This window comes from Anthonomus grandis, unplaced genomic scaffold, assembly GCF_022605725.1.
Source record: "Anthonomus grandis grandis unplaced genomic scaffold, icAntGran1.3 ctg00000923.1, whole genome shotgun sequence".
Classification (NCBI taxonomy): Eukaryota; Metazoa; Arthropoda; class Insecta; order Coleoptera; family Curculionidae; genus Anthonomus; species Anthonomus grandis.
In genome coordinates, this window is record NW_026088627.1 from 1 (window position 1) to 22884 (window position 22884).

A 22884-nucleotide genomic window follows, 5' to 3' on the forward strand; every position below is an offset into this window, starting at 1 on the left:
CACATCTCGTGAGAGTATTAAAGTCTTCAAGGCGCCAGTCTTTGGTTGTTGATGCTTTCTTTTTTAAAACTAAGTTTTCTATTCTTCCTCCGTATATGGTTGATTTTAAGTCTTAGCTTCTTTTTCCGGGGAGTGTTTCTGCTTAATGCTTCCTTTGTTTGGGTGCAGCTGGTAGGCGAAATTAGGTTTTTCAGCGTTTTTTCCTCAGAAGGAGGGGAAGTTTTTAAAACGGTCCTTTGAGGTATTTGGATCTAGAAAAAAAAATCTTTGATAACATAAAAAAAAGCTTAATGCAATTTTACTAACCACTAGTCACACAAGAAGGCTTTAAGGAAGGCTGCGAGGGTCATCATCATAGGTGCAATCAAAGACGAAGAAGATATATTTATATCTGTTAATAGATAAAATTTAATTACCTAAACTTAGAAAATAAGAGCAGTTTTGTTTTTGTTGAGAGTTAGATATACAGTGAATTCATCTTATGACGCAACATAGGCATTTGTGTTCAATACAAAACTTGCGTTCATTTTAAAATGGAACATAGGAATTTTAATGTATGAATACAAAGCAAAATAAATTTTAAATAAACCTTTATTTTAAAAAAATCAAAATTATTAAATTTCTTATTTGATATTTCCTATGTTCCACTTTAAAATGAACGCATTGGATTTCGTATTGGAGTCAAATGCCTAATATTGCGTTATAAGATGAATTCACTGTATATGCTTTATAATGACTTGAAAAAGTTGTACCTAAATCTAAAAAAAAACTTTAGAATACTTACTAGTGGCCACATCAAAAGAAGGCTCCAATAAAGGTTGCTGTAAGGTCATCTGAGGTAAGGTCAAATTGGAAGGAGGCTTGAAAGGAGGAATTGTTACATCTGTTAAAAAATAAATATATTTATTTATTTAATTTTTTATTCTTAAATTATTATATTCTTAAACAGTCTCCTTGGAGACTGTTTACAAACTCCAAAAAAAATTGGTTATACATGCAAAGGAAATTAACAATATTAAAATTAACAATTTAAGCAGAAAAAAAATACAACAAAATAATAATTAATCACTACAATCACACAGTAACGTAATAAATAAATATGATTTAATCGTAGGTAAAAGCACTTTTAAAAAAAAAAATGATATTTTTGCTACTCTGTGTTACAACATCATGAAGTAAAAATTATTAAATTATAGCTATACCAACCTGACAAAATCACATCTTCTTTAAAGATTGATGTGAAATATTAGTTTTACTATCATCCTCTTCTTCCACAACTTTTCTTTTAAGAGTCGGAAATAGTGTAGGGATCGCATTGTTCAACAAACATTTTCTTTCATTGCCTTGGTTGATATATTTTTTTTCAAAATGCTGCTAGCATATCTTATAATTTTTATATAGATCTGCAATCTTCGGCAATAAATCCATCCTATTGCAACTTTCCAACCAAATTTTAGCCCTAAAAATGAAATAAGTTTTTAATATCTACATTATATGTTCATATGTATTTACATGATAATATAATGTGTGTACATATTAAAAAAATTATTTAAAAATTATACATTGTGTTATTTAATTATGAGATAGAAAGAGTAAATAATTTATATTTTTTTAAATCTTTTATAGTACCTACTTACCCTCAACAGTTTAGTTATTATATTATGTCTAACATTTTTAATAAGTACCTAAAATATAATAGATATTTTATTACCAATTAATAATCTACGATTTTATGCAACATTTTTGTAATAAGAATAATAATTAAGAATAATTACATTTTCGAATTTTTTTGGAAAGTGGAGACCTTAGAGAGAGTGGCTTAAGCACTTTTTACGTAATGAATTTAAAAATGTTGTTATTTGTTATTGCTATAACACTAAAAAAGTAACTCTAATAAGTAGGTCATATTATATTATGCACTTGCATGGGTAAACCAGTCCATAAAAAGACAGATAATTGAAAATTAAAGTCATTATTCTTTATCACATAAAAATACTGTATACCTAAATCAACCTTAATATTTTTATCTATGTACAATATTATGTACGTATGTACACATACATAGATACATATGGTTTAGGTATATACATATATGTTTATTAAATTAAATAATGTTTATTCTGTATTTATTTGCATGGCACGACAAATTAATTAGGGAATATTCTGAACTTTTCAAAGCTTTTAAACAACCATAATAATAATGAATAATACATAATAATGTAACTTTTCTATACCTACTTTCTTTTATTATTGTTATTGCTCACCTTCTAATATCCCTAGGAAACGAAAATAAACTTTTTCCAGCGACGCTTTTGGCAAAACAACCCCTATACGCACAAAAAGTTGGCATTTTAAGTTTTTAGCACAACACAAATGAAAGAAAAAACAAAGTCACAGAGCACAGAGTTAAACTCCAAAACAAGGTAATGTGTAATACCTACTTAACAAAAATAAAATAAAATAAAAAACGGCAAATTACAAAATATCGCAAATATACACACTAACGCTCGTACTAATACACTAATTATGACCCGATACCACAGCATAAAGAAACCAGCAGTCGCACTTCAATAAAAATACATTAGCTTGAATAAGCGAGTTCGGTGCATGTGTACTAACGCAGGAGCGGCATATTTGCTTATAGTAGGGATGCCGCTGACACTCGCTACGGTCCACGCGGCTTTTGCCTTGGCTAGAGCCGGACTTAAACATTTTTTTAGATATTATTATCTTGTAAAATAAAAATACCTACATAGTACAAATATTGATTTTTTAATATTAATAAAGTTCATACATTAACAAAATATTTAAACAAAAATAAACATCGCATTTCTACATCTAACAACGACGATATAGAAGAATACCTGCAGGAAGTTAATTAGGTATGTACCATAAATTTAAGAGACCATTCTTTGAGTAATTTTAATCAAAATCACAAAAGTTTTTATAAAAAACGCTACGCTTTGTAAAAACGCTATCATAATAGTCACTAAGTACGGCGCTGAACTAGGCGATACACCTATGAACACAGTTCGATAAACAGTGAGCTCGGCATCCGGAGAACATGGCTGCGGCATGGCTAAAGCCGGGCGTCCACCGAAAGCGGTGCTGTGCTGTGCTGGGTGGAGCGGCGTTGAGCGGTGCTGGGTTGCCAATGCATTCTTATGAAGTACCGTCCACTAAAGCTGGGGCGCTGTGCGGCGAGACAAGCTATGTCGTGCGGGGCCGCATGACTTCGCTTTGTGTTCGATTGACGCTGTGCGGAGACGGGCAAACTCGTTTTGTTTTTTTTTTATTAATTACGATAAAAATGGAACAATTCATTGAAACTGTGAGATTAAATCCTTGCCTATGGAAAGTAGATGAAAAGAACTATAAAAGTCAAGACGCACGTGATATTGTCTGGGAAGAAGTCTCAAAAAAGTGCAATATAACAGACGGTAAGTTTAAATAAATAAAATTAAAATCACACAAATTCACACAGAATTAAAAATTAAAAACAAAATTAAACACAAAATTAAAAAATCACACAGATTGGTCCGAAAAAGTTAAGATAGAAAAATGAACTTTATTTCACTCCATCTTTTAACAGAATTAGCTCTAGAGTCCCATAAAGTCGTAAAAGTCACTATATTATTTATTTGGCATCCTGTATTTTAAAAACAGTTGGATAAAGATAAAAGTGTGATACATTAAAGTTTTTAGAATCTAGTGTGAAATGTGAAATCCAAAAAAGTAACAATATTAGGCTGTTTCATTCAAAATAAGCGAGTAGGGTGTAGTTTACAGTAGTGTGGTTACGTAAAACACCCTGTATACCTATATTATTTATCTATATTCCATACTTACCTAAAGTAAATGGTTACTAAGGTATAGGGTGTTAAATTTTAATATTTATTTTTATTTATTCTTTATTTTAACTCGAAAAGAACCATTTATTCAAGAAATTTGGTACAGGATACTTAAAATAAATACAAAACGTACGACAATTTGTTTTATTACTCCTGGTTATTTACATAATTTTATCTTGCCACGGAATCCTTCCTGTGTCAGAGTTAAAGTAGTTACAAAAGTTCTGCCTTATGGCAAAAGATTCAGCTGTTGCTCTTACACCTCTATGTGCTAATGGCAACCACTGATTTTCAGGCAAACTTTTTCCTAATTGTTCTTCATTTATATTAGGCGATCTACCTTCCCTAGTGCCTAAATAATTATGTAGAACACAGGTCGCTTTAATTATGCTATCTATACTCTCCAATTTGCATTCCAATGGACGTTTATAGATTCGAAATCTTGCTGCCAATATACCGAAAGTATTTTCTATAACTCGTCTAGCTCTGCTCAAGCGATAATTAAAAACACGATTTTCTTTATTTAAAGATCGTCTTGGAAATGGTCTCATTAGATTTACCATGAGCGGAAATGCCTCATCTCCGACTAATACGAAGGGAAAATTATATTCATTATAATTTTCCATGAGACTAGGTTCAGGAAAATTAAACGAATTTGTTTTTAACCTTCGCCCAATAGGACTATCAGCAAATATTCCCCCGTCACTAAATCTGCCTGATGACCCAATGTCAACTGCAATCAGTTGATAATTGGCACTTGCTATGGCCATCAATACTACAGAAAAAGTTTTCTTGTAGTTAAAAAACGATGAACCTGAATTCGGTGGGGCTTTTATAACCACATGCTTGCCGTCTATAGCACCGACACATTTTGGAAACTGCCATCGTTCTCTAAATTCCAATTCATAGGCTTTCCAAGACTCTTGGTCGGGCATTTTCATGAATGTCGGTTGCAACTGGGACCAAAGGGATGAACAAACTTCATTAACTATCTTTGAGACAGTTCTTTCTCCTAAACGGAAACTATATCCAATTGTTTTGTAGGAATCGCCCGTCGCTAGAAATCTAAAAAAAAAAGTTTTTTTTTTAATTTTATTAATATTTAAATTAGTTTTTTTTTTTTAGGAAAAGAGGCTAAACGGGTATGGAAAAAGTTAAGGGATTCTTTCAGGGACGCTTTAAAAAGGCAAAATGAATGTAAAAGTGGGGACGCAGCACCTGCGGGTAAAACGGTTGTGGGTATACCAAAAACAAATGGAATTTTTGATTCCATATATGACCAACCGAAAAAGATGTTCCAACGTAGCTGACACGCAATCATCAAACGAAAATACAATGGAAACATGGCCACATGAAGAAATACAAACTCAAAACGAACAATCACACAGTGACTTTGAACACACGGTAGTGACTGACGAAGAAACTCAAATAAGTAGTAGAGAAACCCAAGAGAAAAATCCTGAGTTTATAGAGCCTGTTAAGAAGAAAAAAAGTCAATGGCAAGAAAACGTTGTATCGATAATGAAACAACAAGCTGAAAAAAGGGAGGCTAGGGCTGCTGAGCGAGACGCTCAAAGAAAAGAATTTGAACAAAAATTGCGGTCGAATGATCCTCTTAAGGAATTTTTAAACAGTATGTATTTAACAACAGCTGCTATGCCTCCACATTTACAAGTTTCCATTAAGCGAAAAATATTTGATACTGTTACTGAGGCGGAACTGAGTAATTTTACGAGCCACGCCAGCAGCAGCACTGGTACTCACGGTTCCCAACATTACTTTCACACACTACAGCCACCCCAACATTCGAACTCAATTTATAATAATCATAATCATCATCATCATACTTCTACTCCGCTACCGTCACCACAATCAACATCCAACCAGTCATCAAGCGACGAAACTGCAGGAAGCTACTTTGGAAATTGGAATTTAGATAATCCATAATTATTATATTAATATTACTATTAGCTATTATAGCAGAAATATTAATTATTTATTTAATACCTATTAGATTATTTTTTTATGATGGAATAAATTTGTGTCAGGAAAAACTAAAAATATTACTTTTAAATAATCAAAAAAATAACTTACCTTAAACATACACCCAAACGCTCCTCTGTTGTGACACTTTCTCGGTAGTTCGTATTAAGCTTTATAATTTCAAATCTTATTAATTCATGAATTTCCACAAACTGAGCTCTAGAAAGCCTAAAGTAATTTTTAAACTGCTCATCACTTAACACTGGAATTAATTTATGAAATTCGCCAAATTGTTTTCGCTCTACTAAATGATTTGATATCCAAAATCTGTGTTTTCTTTTATCCGCCATAAGCATACAACTTAATAAATTATTTGTATGCTCATCTTCGGAATCATCCTCTTCTGAACTTAAATCAAAAAGATTCTTTTCAATTTCTATATTATTAAACATAATTAAAAGATTAATAATTTATAAGATCATATTATGCTTGCTAACGCACGACAAACTTTTGGTGGACTGTCCAACTACAGCTTTGCCCAGCACAGCACAGCATAGCCCAACGCAGCACAGCACAGCACCGCTTTCGGTGGACGCCCGGCTTAAGGATGCTATTAGTTCGCTTACATTTTCGAGCGGAGTGCGACTGCTGGTTTCTTTATGCTGTGCCGATACCAAACGTGGGTGACGACAGTTGTACCCGTTAGAATGGGGGTAAATGGGAGGAGCCTGAACAAAAAACCGGTTCGGTAAAAAGGGCTAGCCTTCGCTTCTGTGAGATCGTTTATTCTGTGGCTAAGCAATACTCTTGCTTGTCAGTAAATGTCGGTCTAAAGCGGCCTAGCGAAACTGCAACAGACTTTAAGGCCAGTCTTTTTCTTAAAGCTGACTCACTAATTCCAACTCGTTCTGCGGTTCCTCTTTGCCTAACACCTTGACCAATCAGGTTTTTCGCTTCGTCTATTTGGGCTTGAGTCACTAACGTTTTTTCTGGTTTTTTTTTTTTTGGTAATTTCGGGGCATTTTGCTAAAAAATAAAGAAGTATAAGTAAATGGAAGAAAACGGGGCAAGTGTGCGCGCGTATACTTATGCGCGTATACCCTGCGTACACTTACCCCCAGACAACAACAAAAAGATAAAGTATCAAAATTTTAAAAATAAGAAAAACATATAAAAATCCAATGGAGGTAAATAATTCTCTATTGAACCTTCTATACACTAAATTAAAACTTACCGGATTTATCTTTATACAGAACCTATAACACAAAAATAAAATTGCCCAAAAATTTTAAGAAATAGGTTAAAATTTATATTTTGCACGTGGCTGAAAAAGAAAGACGGTAATAACCGACCGCACATCTGCTTCTTAAAGGTGATTTAACCGTACTGTTTGCATGGCAACTTGGCAACGGAACTCCGCTCCCTACTATTTTCGTAAAGATATTTTCTCCATAGATTAGCAATGTATTTTAACTTATAATAACTTTACTGCCTCTTTTAGTCACTAAGTTGGTTATCATTATTTTTTTTTCTCTCCTTGAGTTATATTTTTTGCTTAATGAGCTTAAATATACATATAAGGTTCTGAACATTCATTTCCGAAATTTTATGTTATTATTAATTATTTTGTTCTTAAATGCCCCAGTTCTATTCAACACTTTATATACCTGATAATCATATTAATTGAACATGAATGTCGTTTTTTTTTTCTGAGTTTATATTTCTAATAATGTAGAGTGGCATTGTGCTATAGGGGCACCGTGCCCAAAACTTCATGCAAATTCATACCTAGGAAGGTTTGCACCAGTATAGTAGTTTATAATATCTTTTCTTGCTTTCTTATATATTTTATAGTATAGTTTTTTTTCTCTTAGTAAAACTTTCACATTTGCACAATTATATAATTTTCCTTTCTTTTAAAATTAATTTACAACCACTTTTTGACTGTATAAATATAGAAGTGGAGCTGTTTTCATGCAGGTAAATCTGTGAAGAGCTTGAGCTGCTGTTTTCTTTTATTTATATTTTTTTCTTTGCTTTTGCCTTTTGCAGTGGTTAGGTGGGATTAACGTTTGTAAATTTGTTATAATATTTATTTAATTAATAATTAAATTGACAGCTACTAATTTTGTAAGCCTATCTCTGGTTCAGTATAGATATAAATAATATTGATAACATAATGCTTCTTTTATATTACTCTTATATTACTTCTTTTAAAACATATAACATTTTGTTTTGATCATTTTTTTAATTTAACGCATTTACTCCTTTAGTTGCATAAGTTTCATTTGGTAATGAAAAATGTCACTATTATACTTGTATATACCTGTGTTCTCTTATAAAGCATGAAGGTTGGACAACTCAATGTAAGATCGCTTTTCAATGGTTTTCAAGAGTTTACCTCATTGGTTGTTGAACATGACTTCGATGTTGTTATGTTAACCGAGACGTGGCTAAACAATAATTTATCTGTTAATGCACTGAATATCCCTGGCTACTGTTTTTATCACAAGGATCGATCTGGTAGAGGTGGGGGAGTTGGTGCCTATGTAAAATGTAATCTAAAACATACAACTATTCGTTTTAATTTTCAAACATCTGATCAACTAGAATACATATTTTTAAAAATTACACTTCCAAATAAAAATATAATAATTGGAGCTTTTTATCGACCACCTAACACAAATATAAACAATATGATAAATGATTTTGAAAACATAATATCTGAGACATTTCTTCAGGCAGATATACTTTTGTACCTGGGAGATTTTAACATCAACTTTTTTAATTTATCTAATCCTATACTGGATACTGTTGAGTCTTATGGTCTGCAACAGCTTATAAATGAGCCTACTAGAGTGACGGAGACCTCAAGCACTCTTATTGATCCTATATTTATCAATAATTTTGACATAGTAAAACAATGTGGAACGATATCTTCAAATGGAATTTCTGACCATAATTTAGTATATGTTAATATGTCTCTTAATATTAAAAAAGCACCTCCTAGAATATTCTCTTTTAGATCATTTAGAAATTTTAATCAACTAAATTTTGAAAATGATCTTTTAAATATGTCGTGGCATCAAATTTTATGGGAAAAGAATTTAGAAAGTAAACTAGAACTTTTCAACCATTTCATTATAGAACTTAACATTATAGAACTAAAAAACACATTATACCAAGTAACCTCCCAAATCCTAATGAAATTAATAGTTATTTTACATCCTTTTTGCAATCCATATCAAATCCTTCAAATAACCAAATTTTATATTATAACACCCATATATTCAACCCAGAAATAAACTTCAAATTTTCTTTAGCTACAATAGATGAAATACACTCCGCTCTACATAACATCCGAACTAACGCTGTTGGTACAGATCAAATTAATGCAAAAATGCTAAAAATATGTAGCCCTTTAATAGATCATATAATTTTACACATTATTAACACGGCCATAGAGAAGAAACAAGTCCCAACAATCTGGAAAACTGCTCTGGGAATCTCACTACCAAAGAATAGTCAACCCTCCCATTTTTCTGAGTTAAGGATCATAAGTATTCTTCCCACCCTGTCAAAATTTTTTGAGCGAATCCTTTATAACCAAATATTCACTTATTTCACTGTTAATAAAATCCTGCCTGATAATCAATGTGGATTTCGAGAGAATTTTAATACAGTATCTGCTTTAGCATCTGTGCTTGATGATATATTCAGGGCCTGCGATGAAGGCTACATAAATATATTAGTACTTCTAGACTTCTCCAAGGCCTTTGATACTCTGGATCACCGTCTCCTATTAGCTAAGCTAAAATATTATGGGTTCGACGCGGACTCTGTTCAATTAATTAATTCATTTCTAAGCAAACGGTCGCAAAAGGTGCTCTATAACAATATTACGTCGAATGCATTGGATGTTCTGTCGGGTGTGCCACAAGGAGCTATTTTATCACCCCTTCTATTTATTATTTACACTATTGATATAATTCTCGCACCTAAATACTGTAAAACACAAGCATACGCGGATGACACACAAATCTATGTCTCTTTTGATTATAACAAATCGCAAGAAATGGCCGATAAAATAAACGTTGATCTTCAGGTAATTAAAGAATTATCTGCTGAACATAACCTAAACTTAAATTCTGACAAAACTAGACTATTATGTATTGGCAGCAAAATCAAAAGAAACTCTATTAAAAATAACTTAAAATTAAAAATAAATGATACTACATTAAAATTTGTATCCAGCGCAAAAAATCTTGGCTTAACTATCGGCGAAGATCTCAGATTTAGTGCACACGTTCAGAATATAACAAGAAAAAGCTTCTGTGCGCTGAAATTATTATATAATAATCGGCACATTCTTAACTACTCGTTGAAAAAAAGTTTATGCGACACATTAGTACTCTCACATTTCAACTATGGTGACTTTATATACGGTCCATGTCTTACTGCTCTCGATAAACAAAAAATACAAAGGGTACAGAATGCATGCTGTCGATTGATATACGGAATTAGGAAGCATGACCATATTACTCATAAAATTGTAGAATCTAACTGGCTAATTATGGAAAGCCATAGAAAACTACATCTTTCAAATTTTGTGCATAAGCTTCTCAATACCACTAACACCTCGAATACTCTTAAAAATAAATTTCTGCCAAGGACAAGCATGCATGGACAAAATATTAGAAACAAAAACAAATTCTCCATCCCGTTACATAAAACATCTATGTATAAAAGATCCTTTTCATATAATGCAATCACCTTATATAATTCCATACCTGATAATTTTAAAATATTTAATATTAACAAATTTAAATACAAAATGCGTTTGTTTTTATTTAATCAACAAATTCGCCATGAATAAGAAAGGATTTTTTTCTTTCTTTCTTACTAAAGACAAAAAGACACCTAAAATGAGCATGTTGAGGCAATACTTAATAAAAAAAATAAAGGGGTAAATTAAAGAAAATGGGAGAATAACCAGGAAAAGTGTATCAGACTTGTGTAATAAACCAACCTTATAATATATTTGAAGAATTTATAAACAGGTATTGGCATTGTATGCTGAACTGGACTAGGCTTTGAAATTATTTCAAAATATAACTATCTACTGTTTAAAGAAAATCTCTACCTGCTACTGGATAAAGCTATATTACGGTCTTTTGTATCGCACAGTTTGTCGTTGTGTATAATAATTCTTTAAGTAACTTTTCTTTTCTTTCTACAATATGTGCGTACATTTAAAGAGCTATTCGCTAATAAGTTGCATGATATTGTTTTATTTTCACTTCAAAGGGATTAGGTAGGTTAAGTAAGAGTAGCCACATGGCTAGACTTCGCCTCTCTTATATCTCTATAGAAATGTATGTATAATAATTACAACTGTAAACTATTTGTTTGTTAAATAAAAGACTTTTATTATTATTATTATTATTATTATATATGACATGCGCACACTTTCCCACTGCGCACACTTACCCTTAATGACTCTACCTATGTTAAGTTAGGTAAATGTTAAATAAAATATACTGAAAAAAATAATGCATTGAAAAATTTGTTCTTTTATTCTTAAGTAATAATATGACGTTTGACAAAATATGATCTGTTATGTGAGTTGAAAAAAATAGGCAGGCGTGTCATTAGAATGCTTCCTGTTCGTTCATTTTTGTAAATTAGTTTTTTTCTTCTTATGGGCTTATTTATCAATCGATTTAAAAAATTATCATATCAAATTATTGTAAAAAGAAGCCGCATTTGAAAAGTGGTTGTTCCCAATAATGTGCCATTTAAGAAAATTAAGTAAATGCCAAAATTAATGGTTTAGACATTTTAAACAGACGTGTGAAAGATTTAAGTCATAAAATGTAACGAAAACTATTTTTCCGTGGTCACTTGATTAAAAATTAAAACTTTCAACGCATTCATGGCACCCTGTTTTAAAATTTTAAAAAGTGATTTTTTCTATGAGTATAAAACAAAAAGTAGCAAATAGAGTATATAGGTGTTTTCAGAATATCATTGTCTATGGAAATACGTAATAATTATAGCGCAAGTGTCCCATTTAAAATAAGAAAGTTAGTGTCACTTCCTGTTAAACCAGAAGTATGGTGGAAAACAATAGAATATGTCAAAAGATGCTCTTATAACTGTTCTATCGATATACCAAATTTCATTTGTTTATCTTGAAAAGTAACAAAGTTATTAAGTGTTCCCTTTTTTCTGTGCCATGAAAAACCAAAATATTTTTATTATCATTAAAATGTGGTAATTGTATTTTAGGAAATGTGCCCCAAGGCTTAACGCCCCAGCAGCAAGTGCAATGGCTGCAACAGCAGGCCAAACAGCAGGGAATAGTGCTGCCCCCCAACATTCAACAGAGTATCACCCAGGGTACGTTAAAACAATCAATCAATCAATCAGTCATTATTGAGTAATTGCTTGATTCAAATCGTCTCTAGGTAGTGTGACTCCTCAGCAAGCTCCTGCTGCGGCAGCTGTACCCCCGCAACATGCCCCAGGTTTGAGCCCGATTAACCAGCCGAATCCTGCTGCAACTCCTCAACCCCAGCAGCAACAGCAGCAGTTCGCCCCCGCTGGGGAACAAACGACTGCTCAGCAGTTACAACTGAGACAATACAGGTGAGTGAATCTGAACGTGCATTGAACTGAGTGAAAATGAACGGTTTTAGGTTGCAACAGTTGCAGTTGCAACGCGAACAGGCTCAGAAGAACGCGTTGGCTCAACAGGGTGAGTGGAAAACATGTCAAATTTTTTAACTTATATTAACAAAAAATTGGATTTTCAGGTGCAGTAACTCAGCAAGCGGTGATTAGGCCTCCGTTGGCAGGACAACCGGCCGCCGCAGATTCGACCACTAACCCTCAAGTTCAGGTAATTTGTTTGTTAAGCATTAAATGGTTTGTATTGCTCGTTTTAAATGCGGTATTTTAAGGTTAATCCGAAGACCAAGACCGCTCTAGCAAACATGCTGAGCATTAAGTTGCAAAGCGGTGGTACCATTGGGGCCCCAGTTAGGCCGGAGGGAATTCCGGAACCATCGGCGGCGGGAACTTTAAGGTATGAGCAAAATTGTCCATCTTTTAAGAACTAAGGTAGCCAGGCTTATGAAATGTTGTACAGAGCTTCTTTATTTAATTTTATTAGACACCTATTTCAGGATTTTTCTGGAAAATTAGCTAAAAGTTGAGAAAATAATTTTATAAGGGTGGCTTTTGTTTTTTTAAAGAAACACAAGAAAAAAGGCAGTTAGGATCATCAAATTTTATTTAGGGGCTCTTCATTTAATTTCATTAGATACCTATTTTAGGATTTTTTCGAAAAATTTACTAAAAGCTAAAAAAATAATTTTTTAAGGGTAGCTAATTTTATTTTAACAAAAACAAAAGTAAGGACACAAAGTCACGGTCTCATCCAATCTATATAATTTCTTAAAAAGGCTTAAAAGCTACACGTGTTTCGCTCCTGTCGGAGCATCATCAGGCCTAGACCTACACAGATCACATTACAACTGTTGTTGTGTTGGTGGCCAACGAATTGGCCCAGTTCGTCCAATCCACAGGTTAAATCTTTCATTTAAAAATCTCAAAACAGGTAACACTTTATGCGGTGGGGCACCATCTTGATGCCAAACTATTTGCTCGTATTGCCTTATGGGTAGATCTTCAAGTTTAGCTTCAATTTGATAAGTAAGCATCTCTAGGTATCTCTCTCCCGTCAAGTTGCCGTTATAAAAAATAGGTCCTATGACTTGGTCATTTAAAATTCCACAGCATACATGTAGAGATTGCCGCCCTTGAATTTTAATTTCCCTTGTTATTCGGGGGTTTGTTCTTGACCAAAAGCTGTTCTTTTTTCGATTGTAAATGCCCGCGGTTGTAAAGGTGCACTTGTCGGTCCACAACATTTTTTAAAAAAAGTTATTATCTTCTTCTTTTAGCACTAGCATCTCTTGACAAAATTCCACCCGTTTATTTCTTTGCTCTACACTTAAAGTTTGAACAGGTAATATTCGATAAGCAAAATATTTATACTTTTTTAAAGTTGAATAAATTTTTTTGGCCGATCGATCAAAGTAAATTCTAGCATCTTCTATGGAATGATTTGGGTGTTTTAAAAAGAAATTTGACATTTTTGATGGACAATTTGAGGGAGACAAAGGCCCGAACATGATAGCGTAGATCTAAATGTATTCAAAAATTAGTAAAAACTTACCTACCTTCGAAATATAGCAAAATATGTAATTCTTCTTCTGGATCGACAGGAACTGTCCGACGTTTTCTTCGTAGAGTTTTCCTGATCCAAAATGCTCGTTCTATATTTTTAAACGTATTTTTTGCCGGAATGGCACGTAAAGGAAAGGTTCGGCGATATTCCTTTTTGGCGGCATTTGCGTTGTTATTATTTTTATAAAATATACGGACGATGTCACATTTTTCTTCATCACTGTAGATACGGCATTTTTTAACATTTATGGGTCAACAAACAAGAAATGACAATGTCATCTGAATGATTTGTTTTTTAATAAATGTCAAACAATAACAATGCAGCGCCTCCCAAGATCTACATCAACAAATATACATATGTATGTAAGTTTAATATGTAATTATTGTTTGAAAAAGTCTGTGATTTTCTTCTGTTTTTTAAGCTTCAGTGAATTTCTAAATGCGAAATCCCTCCATTTTCTAATCACCAAAACGTCTAATGCTGTTGACTCGTGTTGCTGCTCAATGTATTTTAATGCAAGTTCCATTACATTTTTGGCTTCTTCATGAGAAATCGTTTTTTCCTCTTCAATGTCACTACTCTCATCATATTCCTCTGGTTCTTTGGTTGCTAAATCTATGATTTCTTCATCATTCAAAAATTCACTTTCAAGGTGATCGTCACAACTTATCATCCAATTTTCCACATCTTCTGGTTGCAATGCTTCATTACCCGTTAACTTTTGAAGGTCTTGTAGAGTGGATTTGTTTTCTTCTTCTTCTTCAGTCCCTGCAATATTCGAGATCGCAACTAGATTCAACATCTGGCCAAAGTTTTCTCCAAGATTTAATAAACGTTGAGGAGGGCATTTCTTGAAATGCTGTAGCTAACATATAGATAACGTCCTTGATATTGATCTTTTTGATGACTTCTAAAAGACCTTTGTCTTCACTCTCCGAGTGTTGCAGAATTTCAGAAACAAGTTTACGCCTGTATCGTCTTTTTAAGCTTTCGAGCACTCCTTGATCCATTGGTTGCACTAAGCTTGTCACATTAGGAGGAAGATAAACTAATTTTATGTAATCTACATCGCAGTCATGAGGATGGGTTGGAGCATTATCTAACACTAGAACTGCTTTGATAGGGAAGTTAACACTTTTTAAATGTTTTTTAACTCTTGGAACAAATTCTAAATTAAACCACTCTTTAAACAGGTCTGAATTCATCCACACTGATTTTCATGACTGCCTAGAAAAGTTTTTTCTGGTAACATTTTAATTTTTAGCCCGGTCCATACTATAAACTTGTTCTGGAGATAATTCCTCTGTTTTAACCATTTCACCAAACTTAGTCTTGAATTTTGTCGCACCTGAAGTATCAGCAGACAGTTTTTCTCCACTTACATATGCGAAATGAATTTCGTGTCGCTTTTTCCATCGATTAAGCCAACCATCACTTGCCACAAATTCGCCTCCATTATTAATCTTCTGGTGGATAGCCAGAGCTTTTTCTTTCAAAATTGGGCCGCCAATCGGTGTATCTTCGACGTTCCTGAAGAAACCAGATCCACAAAGTTTCATCGACGACCTCTCAAATCGGTTTTTTTCACGTACAACGGCTGCCCAGATTCTTATCAGATTCCATTTTCGAACAAAACTCCTCAATCGAATGCCTATCTCTTCGCCAGTCATTTACAGTGCTTTTTCCAACATTAAATTCTGCACAGATTCACCATTAACAATCCGCTTTAACACTTTTAAACGTGTATCCATCGAAACCACAATTCTTTTGCGCTTTGCACTCATTGTTAATCTCCCCGTTGTTATTACGGGGAGATCCCTGTGAACTGAATTTCCCCGTAATAACGGGGAAATCCCAGCCGAATCGCCTCGCCGGTGAATTTCTTGGAAAATATTGCGTTGCGTTCGGCTGTTGTAAACAGGCCGGTTAATCCGTCGACCGGTTAATGCGAAGCCGGTTAAGAGGCATTAAACTGTATTAACTAATTTGTTCCTTTAAAGAAATATTGCGCTAAAAAATTTCCATATTGGTTTTCATCAGAGTTGAAAGAGTTAATAGCTGCAAAGAAGAGGGCACATAAGAGATTTTTGAACTCATAACTGGATGCCGATTATCGTGCTTTTTCGGTTCTACGGTCAAGATGTAAAATTTAAAAAAAAAACACTGCTATGCTGAATATGTGTTTCTTACAGAGCAATCTCTTGGAAATTTGTAAACAATAAAAAAGGCAACAGTGCAGTCTCTCAAGAGAGATTTTACGAAAACGTTAAATGCTCTTCTGGTATTGATATAGTCAATCTGTTCTCTAAGTATTTCTCTGAAATGTATAGCAATGCACCACCTAACTGGAACGATTCAGTATCTGTAAATCAAGTTACAAATAATTTGAATGTTTTTAAGTTAAACATAAGAATCTCTGAAATTTATTCTGAGCTGAGTACATTGGATGCTTGCAAGGGTCCTGGCCCCGATGGGTTGTCTCCTATCTTCTTAAAGCATTGCAGCTTTATTGACTTTTGTTTATATTATTAATTTATTCCTAAAGACAGGTGTTTTCCCTGATTTTTGGAAATCAAGCTTTGTGACGCCCATCTTAACGTCTGGTGACAGCACTCAAGAATTATAGACCAATAAGTATCCCTAGTTCTATCCCAAACTTTTTGAGAGGATTGTTTATGGTTTTTTTGGTACGTCATCTTGGTGTTGTTTTAATTAATGACAGACAATTTGGTTTTATGTCAGGGCGATCTACTGAGCTGAATGTTCTCACTTTTACTGAGTTTGTTATCCAGTCTTTTGAGGAGGGTTGTCATGTACATGCAGTGTATACGGACTTCAATAAAGCTTTTGACCGCGTCAATCATGCAATTTTGTTAAGCAAACTAAGCAAGTACGGCCTTAACGGTCTCCTATATATGTGGTTGAAAAGTTACTTATGTAACCGTAGGCAGATTGTTAAACTGTGCAATTTTGAATCAAATGGAGTACAGACTCCATCTGGTGTTCCCCAAGGATCCCACCTGGGGCCATTGCTTTTTAACGTATTCATCAATGATATTGGAAGTTGTTTCATGGATAGCTACTATCTGAAATTTGCGGATGACCTTAAGGTTTACCGTAGATTGGATGATTGCCTCAAACTTCAGCTTGACTTAAATAGGCTTGCTGGTTGGTGCACCGCAAATAATATGGTCTTCAATACCAGTATTGCATACTTTTCTCTCGAGGTACAGGCCAACTTAATCATATTTATACTATTAATGGCACTCCCCTGGGAGTGTTATCTAGTGTAAAAGACCTTGGTATAACTTTGGACTCCCAGTTAAATTTTTCTCTTCATGTCAGAACAACTGTATTAAAGGCTATGCAAATGCTGGGTTTTATTAAGAGGTGCACCAGACATTTCCAGGACATTGCTTCTATTAAGCTTCTTTACTGTGCAGTAGTTCGTCCTCAACTAGAGTATGGTTCATGTATTTGGTCACCTTATTATAACAGTCACATTCAGATGATTGAACAGGTTCAGCACAAATTTTTAAGATACTTTGCGTTCAAAAGGAATGTTCCACTTTCTATTATCTACCACGAGTTTGAGTCTGAACTTAATATCCATACTCTCCAAACATGTCGTAAGCATCGTGACCTGTCAGTCTTCTATGACATTCTTCATTCTGGATCTTGCTGCCCAGATATACTCGGTAAAATCGGTCTACATGTTTCTTATAGGCAGACCCGTCAGACACCCTCATTCTATATTCCATTCCACCAATTATGGAAATAATTCCTTTCTTACCAGGTCAGGCAAACTCGATAACAAGTACTCGGATCAGTTGGATTGTTTTACTAATAGAATAAAATTTTTAATAAGACTGTTGAAAGCCAATGTTCTGTGAATTTATTCTGTGATGTGAAAATATTTAAGTCAAATTGTACCCTATCTATTTTTAAGGTTTTTATCAGGTATTATTATGATTTTTGTGCAATGTGTAGTGTAGGTTAGGTTTTTCTTCTCTTGTAAAATGTTTTATATTTTTGTAAATTGGGCAATTGCTCGTTGGAAGAGAAATAAATAAATAAATAAAATTCACACTTTCTTCCTTATCTTGTATATTCTATAGGATGATGACCGCTCAACACAACGCGGCAATCAACTCAAAACCCCAAGAGATAATCGCGTTGCAACAACAGCAGCAGCAGCAACAACAACAGCAACAACGCAGAGTGATCACCGGACCCAACGGGGAAATCCTGAAACCCGCGGGGGCGGCAACGATGCCGCTCATTCCGCAAGCTGAGCCGCCCAAATTGCAATTTAACACGAAGGCGACGGTGCCGGTGCAACACAGAGTCGGGCCGTTTTACGGTCACAATCCCAACTTAAAACGTACGTGTAAAAAACAAAAATGCACTTCTTTTATTTAAAAAAAAAAAAAAAAATTAATTGATTCCATTTTATTCTAGTACCTCCGGATCTATTTTTGCTCGGGTGCATTTTTGTCGTGGTCGAGGTCGAGGAGTTCCTAGACGAAAAAATACCGGGGTGGAAGCAGAAAATCGAAAAATATGGCGGTCAGTTTTATGTGAAATTATCCATTTTCTTTAAAATCTAAAACTTCTGAATAATTCACGGTTTTAGGTGAGGTAGAGAAGCAGTATTGCAACAAAGTCACGCATGTGTTATGCGAAACCCAAAGGCACGGGGTCGTGATGCAGGCCCTTAGGGATATTAAGAGGTGTGTCACTATACGGTGGCTCAGTGACGTCATGAAAAGGAAACAAGTAAGGATTTTTCATATTTTTACCGGAGTAAGTAAAAAAAAATTGAGGGATTATCTGGCATGTTTGGTTCAAACGGTTTTCGAAAATTAATTTTTGATGTATAAAGGACCTATGAAAGAAAAATTGACAAATTATGCCTGAACGTAATTATTTATTCTGGTGGTTTAGGTCCTAGAGCTCATTAGAAGTCTCTATATCTCTATTAAGTATATTACATAATCTGTATTGACTTTTAGAACTCAATGAGCCAAGAATAATTTGTGTGGAAAGAAATGGCTTTTACTTTCTTATCTTTAGTTTTTAAAATCTATTTTTGAAAAGATGCTTCTAAAGTTAAAAATTTATAGTTTATCCTTCATGTTCAAACCTTAGTTTTAACTGCGTTTACAAGATGTCGCGCCATTTATTGTTTGTTGCTTTTATTATCATAATTATTGTTTTTCATGTAAACATCACAGCTATGTAGTGTTAGGTAAGGTTTTTTTTAAAACTTTTACTGTTTGTTATTTTAATATTGTAAGAAAGGGGACTTTTTTTTGGTTATTTGCCGCTTCTCCGACGTCTAATCCGCTCTCGTGATTGGTCACTTTTTGCATCTTAGAAAAGTACTTAAAAAAAAAACCTCACATCAGAATGAGTTGAAAATTGGTCAAAGTGTTTCTTATTCGATTCCGCTCAGATCCACTATTTTGTTTGGTGATCCGTTATAATTTACATTTTGTGATTTGCTATTATTGGCTTCCCTCGTCAGCTGTTCAGGCTGGCTTGAATCTTGGTGGTCGGGCCTTCACGTCGTTGCCAGTTTTACCGATGGTATTTTATTTACAGTTTATTAAATTTTAAGATAACCAGATCGAATATCACAAAACAAAATAGTGGATCTGTGCCGAATATATGCGAGAATCTGTGTGCCGAATTTCAGGCAAATCTGATAAAAAATTCTTTTAAATTGTACTTTTTTCCGATTTCCTTGCTTTATTGATTTTTCGAATAAAACTGTATTTAAAACGTTCAAGCAGTTTTTAAAGGATGGCGCCACATGCAGATCCGAACAAAGTCAGGTTAGTTTGCTTTGTTTTGTTTATTTTGGATCTTATCCAATTGCAATTTCTAAACTTTGCTAAAATGTCAATGTTATTTTATTATAAAACCTATCCAATTAGGCAAAAATTGTGGGTTGCAACACTAATTGTGAATTTTTATGGAAAATATAGATTAACACTTGTTTATTTAGCAAATTTCGAAATTTGTTATTTGTGAGAAACTGGTGCAAGAATCAAAGTATCTGGAGAAAAATACAAAACAAATATGTGTGAACTTTAATGATGTTATTGATAGTGACTTCTTCATGCCATACCAAGCAAAATTTTGACTTGAGCAAGTTCAGATAGGTTAATCTCTGAGAGTATTATTATGAAAATGTAGTGTAGTATAAGTAAGTGTAAAACATGTGTATGAGTAAATTAATAATAAGCTGTATATTTCTTTAATATTAGTATTACTAATTAGTATTACAAGCCTAAGTTGCTTATTCTTCTCAGTAACTTGTTTATTTGTAATTAATTAGGAGGGTTATATAATGTGAAATAATTTTGAAAATTGGTAAATAGACATTATTTAATACCCTTGTTCTTTTAATCACTACTTAATTTACAATTACATGCCCATTTTTAAAAAGCAAGGGTTCATTACATACACGTATATGTTAGTATTAAGCAAAAAAATGTAACTATCAAATTAGTTAGACACATAAATTAGAACTTTTAAATAGGTTAGTTCATATTTTTGATAATCAAATATAATTTTTTTTGAGATTCATATTCCTTTTCTCATTAAGATTAGAAACTAAGCTCGAGTAGCCAAAGAACAAAAACACTATATCAAAAGATAATAAATAGTTATCGGTAAAGCTAGTAATTGCCAAATATTTTTTAAAAATTTAAAAATTTAGTGCCATTACAATTAAGGTACTTTTAATTACACTGTGGACATGCACCTCTATATATTGGCCAATTATTCTCTTTTATAATAAAAATTTTAAAATTAGTTTTACTTTGGTCTTGCCTTGTTTTAACCTTTTGGTTCTCAAAATATACTTATTTTTCAAGCGCATACAGGTACTGCATACCTAGGTACTAATATTTATATAGCTTTTCTATTTTGTTAAAATTCGATGTAAATTACTTTATATTTCTGTTTAAATATTAAATAAATAAATAAATAAATGTTATTTGTCAAAATGTGGTTTTTTCATAATTTTAGTAATAATAGTTTCCCTCAATTTTTCTTATATTACATTTGAAATACTTGTATAAAATATGTGTATGCGCACATTAGTTATTACGACATTAAAAGATATGAAAGGAATAAAGGCAACACTTATTAATACCTACATTGCTTTAGCCAAACAAATGATATTAGGTATGGAGATTTCTTATCTAAATGCCTATTTTTAAACATACATATATTTAATTGTAACAGCTGTATTTTTGGAGTTTAATTATTTTTTTCAAATGATACCCTTATAGGAACAATTCCTTTTTTTTTAATCATTTAAAAATATCTTAAATGGACAGAAGAACACAGAAAGAAAATAATTTAGTCAGTAACAAGGAAATTCCTCTATATTTTCTTATTATTTGTGATACTTTTATGCAATGATGACTTATTTATTTTTAATTTTAATGATTTCTAAAAAGCAGAATGAAGACTTAAAATTCATTGTCAGAAGCTGTTTTTTTAACTCTTTTTTTTGCAACTTTTTTCCTGTTTAAATATTTTAAATCTAATTAATCATATTTCAAAATAATCAAACAAAAATGTAATCATATTTAATTCAGTCAATCATAAACAAAATTAAAACTTTTAATAAAAAATTACCAATAAATAAATGTTTTATTAACTAGGAAGCCAACTTCTATTCTTTATTTGTTTGAAATCAATTTAAGCTTTACAAAAAAGTCTTATATAGAAAAAAAAGTTAAAAAAAAATAAATTATAAGAAAAACAATTTTAATTTTTTTGGGAGTAAAACGATGTTGGATTTAAAATAAACCCTGAAAAGATTGAGAATTGATAAAAATATTTCAGTTTTAAATTTCCACAAGTAATTTCTAATTTTTCGTTGTGATTTATGGTTTAATTCCGATTATGAATTTTTCAATGGTAAGGTTTTTATATAAAAAAAATCATATATACATATGATAAATAAATATATATATGTCGGAGAGTCATTATTTTTTTTCAGAATTATTTTCTAAAATCTTAAATGTGATACCTTATTTTAAAGGTAATTGAATTCTCTTTTAACGCATGTTTTTTTTAATTGTATGCATTAATTAAAAAAAAAAGGAAAAAAAGAATAATTAAAAAACGATTTCTCTTTATTAAACGATTCATTGTTTCTTGAAAAGATATTAAAACTCGTTAATTTTTTTTATCAGAGAAGTCTTTTGTGCTTTATTTTAAAAATAAATTAAGACAATTTCCTTGGAAAAGGTAAATAGCCAATGGCCAAAGCTATATGACAAATTATAACATTGTTTAATTGCATGCAGACCATGTCATAGGCACATTTACAAAAAAAGCAATGGCTTGCAAAAAGACCGCATTGTTTTTTATATGATATGGTATATTTTTTGCAACACGATAAATTTACTAGTTTATTATTAGGTGCTTATTTGTAATATTCGAGAATTTTTTTTTTGTATTACTGTTGAAGCGATCTCAAATTAAATTATGTAGGAAAGGTACCTACGAAGCTAAGCACGATTATCATGTAGGTTAAAAAAAGGGACCATGAAAAAGTGTGACTTTCTTTTAAAAGGCGTAGTATTTTAAAATCTTTTTTTTTAAACCTGGTAGAAAGTAAAAGTAAAGTATTTAAAAAAATTATGAATTTTTCCGTAAATATTCGAAAATTAAATTAAAATCTTTAAATTTTATTTTGATAAGCATCAAATGACGCAACTTTGATATGACCTATCTGAACCTCTAACTTTTGAGTCTTAAAAT

General features: G+C 32.5%; 2 protein-coding genes and 1 long non-coding RNA gene across 3 annotated transcripts; 2 read left to right on the forward strand and 1 right to left on the reverse strand.

Annotated features, from left to right (window-relative positions):
- Positions 1 to 306: 306 nt before the first annotated feature.
- On the reverse strand, positions 307 to 1334 carry LOC126749925 (uncharacterized). Its single transcript, XR_007665476.1, has 3 exons — positions 1207 to 1334; positions 785 to 883; positions 307 to 391 (listed from the first exon to the last, which is right to left on the reverse strand). It is a non-coding gene; the product is annotated as an uncharacterized LOC126749925 (long non-coding RNA).
- A 1730-nt stretch (positions 1335 to 3064) lies between these two features.
- On the forward strand, positions 3065 to 6427 carry LOC126749926 (uncharacterized). The gene is made up of 2 exons (XM_050459508.1): positions 3065 to 3440; positions 4977 to 6427. The coding sequence occupies exons 1-2, from the start codon at positions 3065 to 3067 to the stop codon at positions 5159 to 5161; spliced, it is 561 nt and encodes a 186-aa protein (XP_050315465.1). The 3' UTR covers positions 5162 to 6427.
- Positions 5487 to 18975, forward strand: LOC126749927 (PAX-interacting protein 1-like). Its single transcript, XM_050459510.1, has 9 exons — positions 5487 to 5574; positions 12126 to 12236; positions 12305 to 12485; positions 12536 to 12594; positions 12653 to 12738; positions 12800 to 12924; positions 18210 to 18475; positions 18553 to 18660; positions 18728 to 18975. Exons 1-9 carry the CDS (start codon positions 5487 to 5489, stop codon positions 18958 to 18960), a joined length of 1257 nt encoding a protein of 418 aa, XP_050315467.1. The 3' UTR covers positions 18961 to 18975.
- The last annotated feature ends 3909 nt before the right edge of the window (positions 18976 to 22884 follow it).